This window comes from Halyomorpha halys, unplaced genomic scaffold, assembly GCF_000696795.3.
Source record: "Halyomorpha halys isolate HHAL.00 unplaced genomic scaffold, Hhal_1.1 Scaffold347.1, whole genome shotgun sequence".
Classification (NCBI taxonomy): domain Eukaryota; kingdom Metazoa; phylum Arthropoda; class Insecta; order Hemiptera; family Pentatomidae; genus Halyomorpha; species Halyomorpha halys.
Genome location: NW_027106249.1, coordinates 152461 through 154728, shown reverse-complemented (window position 1 = coordinate 154728; position 2268 = coordinate 152461). Strand labels below are relative to the sequence as shown.

Here is a 2268-nt window from a genome sequence, read left to right as displayed (position 1 = left end):
AAAATAAGTTAATCATACTTATTTGTGTTTTTCATTGACCGCACCCCCAACCATCTTCTCCTCACAAATAATTCATAATTTAACATACACGTTTGTACACCTGTAATACACGTTTTCATTTTTTTCAAATCACAACCAGAAATATCCACTATACACTAAAACAATGTTTTGTTTTATTATTGAAATTTGTTTATATTTATTCTATTCTCCACTATAAGTATTTTTGACATCTCCTTCCTTTACTATTTATCAATTTCCATTAACTGATCATAGCATATATTCAAATTTTTAGTTTTATTTTACAATAGATGTAAAATATCACTATAATATATAATTAAATGAAAAGAATAAATTTATGATAATTATAACAAAGGTAATAAAATTATTAACATTTTTAGGTTCATTTAACCAAATTTGTAGACGGAGAATGGGTTGTTGCGTGTAGTGGCACTATAGTAAGTCCACAGTTTATTCTTACTGCTGCCCATTGCAATCTAACAAAGTGAGTATTTAACAACAATATATTGTTTTATAAATAATTAGTATTAAGAGGGAGAGAGGTTTTGAGATTGTATATTTTAATATTTTCTGGGATTTCCTGCCACAAATGAATTCTGCTAATTAAAAATGATTTACTATATAGAGATGTTCGATGGACTGGAATGTGAAATTGGCTGTTATGTTTTTTATCAATGCGATTTGGAGGAGGAATTTGTTTTTCAAAGAGATCGTAAAGGTAAAAGTTGGTACAGGAAACTATCCAGCATGTATTTTCTTCTTTCCAGGAGTTGAGCCAACAGAGTTCTTCAAAAAACGGCGTTACATGCTCATGAACGGGAACATCGAAAATGAACCTAACACATGCATTAAATGCCCTCTCAAGAATTGATAAGTCTTTGCCCTGCATATCTGTAAATAATATACTACAATAATCGATGTGTGGTATTATTAGTGTCTGAACAAGATGTTTCCGTACACACATAGGCAAGCATTCTCTATTCCTATGTAACTGGCCCAAATTTCTAAAACATTTCCCAGAGATACTAACTGCATGGTCTTGCCAATCGAGTGATGAAGAGAATGTTACACCCAAGAGCACTAAAGTTTTAGAGTATTCAATGGATATATCATTTAAAGAAATTTTTGGACAATTTCCTAAGAATAATGGTTTTACATAAAATTTGCTATTGAAAATTATTGCTTTTGTCTTTGATGGGTTCAAGGTGAGTTTTAGGTTTATTACCAGGCAAATATTTCTCTTACATCTTAATTTATTTTTTCTATGGATTCATTAAAATTATCAGGACTTGATAACATTTATATGACAGATCATTTATATGATAATATCATCGGCGTATATGTGTTATTTACATGATTTAAGTATCGATGAGATATCCGATACGTATAAAAGAAAGGTAACGGTCCCAGGACTGAGCCTTGAGGGACTCCTAAAACGATTGGTAGAAATTCAGAGACAGATCTATCACGGCTTGAGTTCTATTTTTCAAGTAAGATTCAAACCAGAGTACTGCACTATGAGAAAATTTAAACTTGTTTCTTAAAATTTGCAAGAAAATGGTATGGTCTACCAGGTCAAACGCCTTTTTAAAATCAAATGATACCAAAATTGTTACTTGTCCTCTATCCATCACGAGCCTATTGTCCTCAGTCAACCTTAATACTGCAGTTTGAGTACTATGCCCTGATCGGAAGCCAGACTGGTATTTATCAAAGAGATCATTAGAATTTAAGAACTGTACCGTTTGGTCATATACTATGCGTTCGAGAACCTTGGACAAAGAACATAATTTTGCATTGGGTCTATAGTGTTCAACATTACTAGGATTTGAATTTTTAGGAAGTGGAGTAATCAAAAGCATTTTCCAAAGTGATGGAAAATATTAAGTTTGTAAGGAAAAATCGAAAATGTTCAAGAGAAGTAGGAATTAAATGTGGAAGGAATAATTTGACATATTTTAATGGTAGCTTATCAATCCCAGAAGAGTGCATATTCGATTTATGAAAGTTTTTAAGAAATATATCCTAGCCGACTGGGAGAGAAAAAATCATCAGGACTGAACTCATTTCTAATATGAAGCGAATCTGAAGATGAAGAGAAAGGTTTCAACGTTTATGAAAAATTGATTTAGTTCGGATTTCGAGACAGGTAATGGTAAAACTTCCCAATTTTTAATTAGACTAAGAGTACGAATATTTTTCTAAAGTTTTTGTGGTTCCGTAGAGAGAGAGAGAGAGGGAGAGGGAGAG

The 2268-nt window shown here is 31.9% G+C and overlaps 1 protein-coding gene across 1 annotated transcript in view; it reads left to right on the top strand.

Annotated features, from left to right (window-relative positions):
• The window catches only part of LOC106681548 (uncharacterized), a gene marked incomplete in the record, with an annotated part of 36353 nt that overhangs the window by 30486 nt on the left and 3599 nt on the right, over nucleotides 1-2268 (top strand). Inside the window, 1 exon segment of the mRNA XM_067044619.1 lies at nucleotides 399-502. Within this exon segment, the coding sequence (XP_066900720.1) occupies nucleotides 399-502 (104 nt within the window).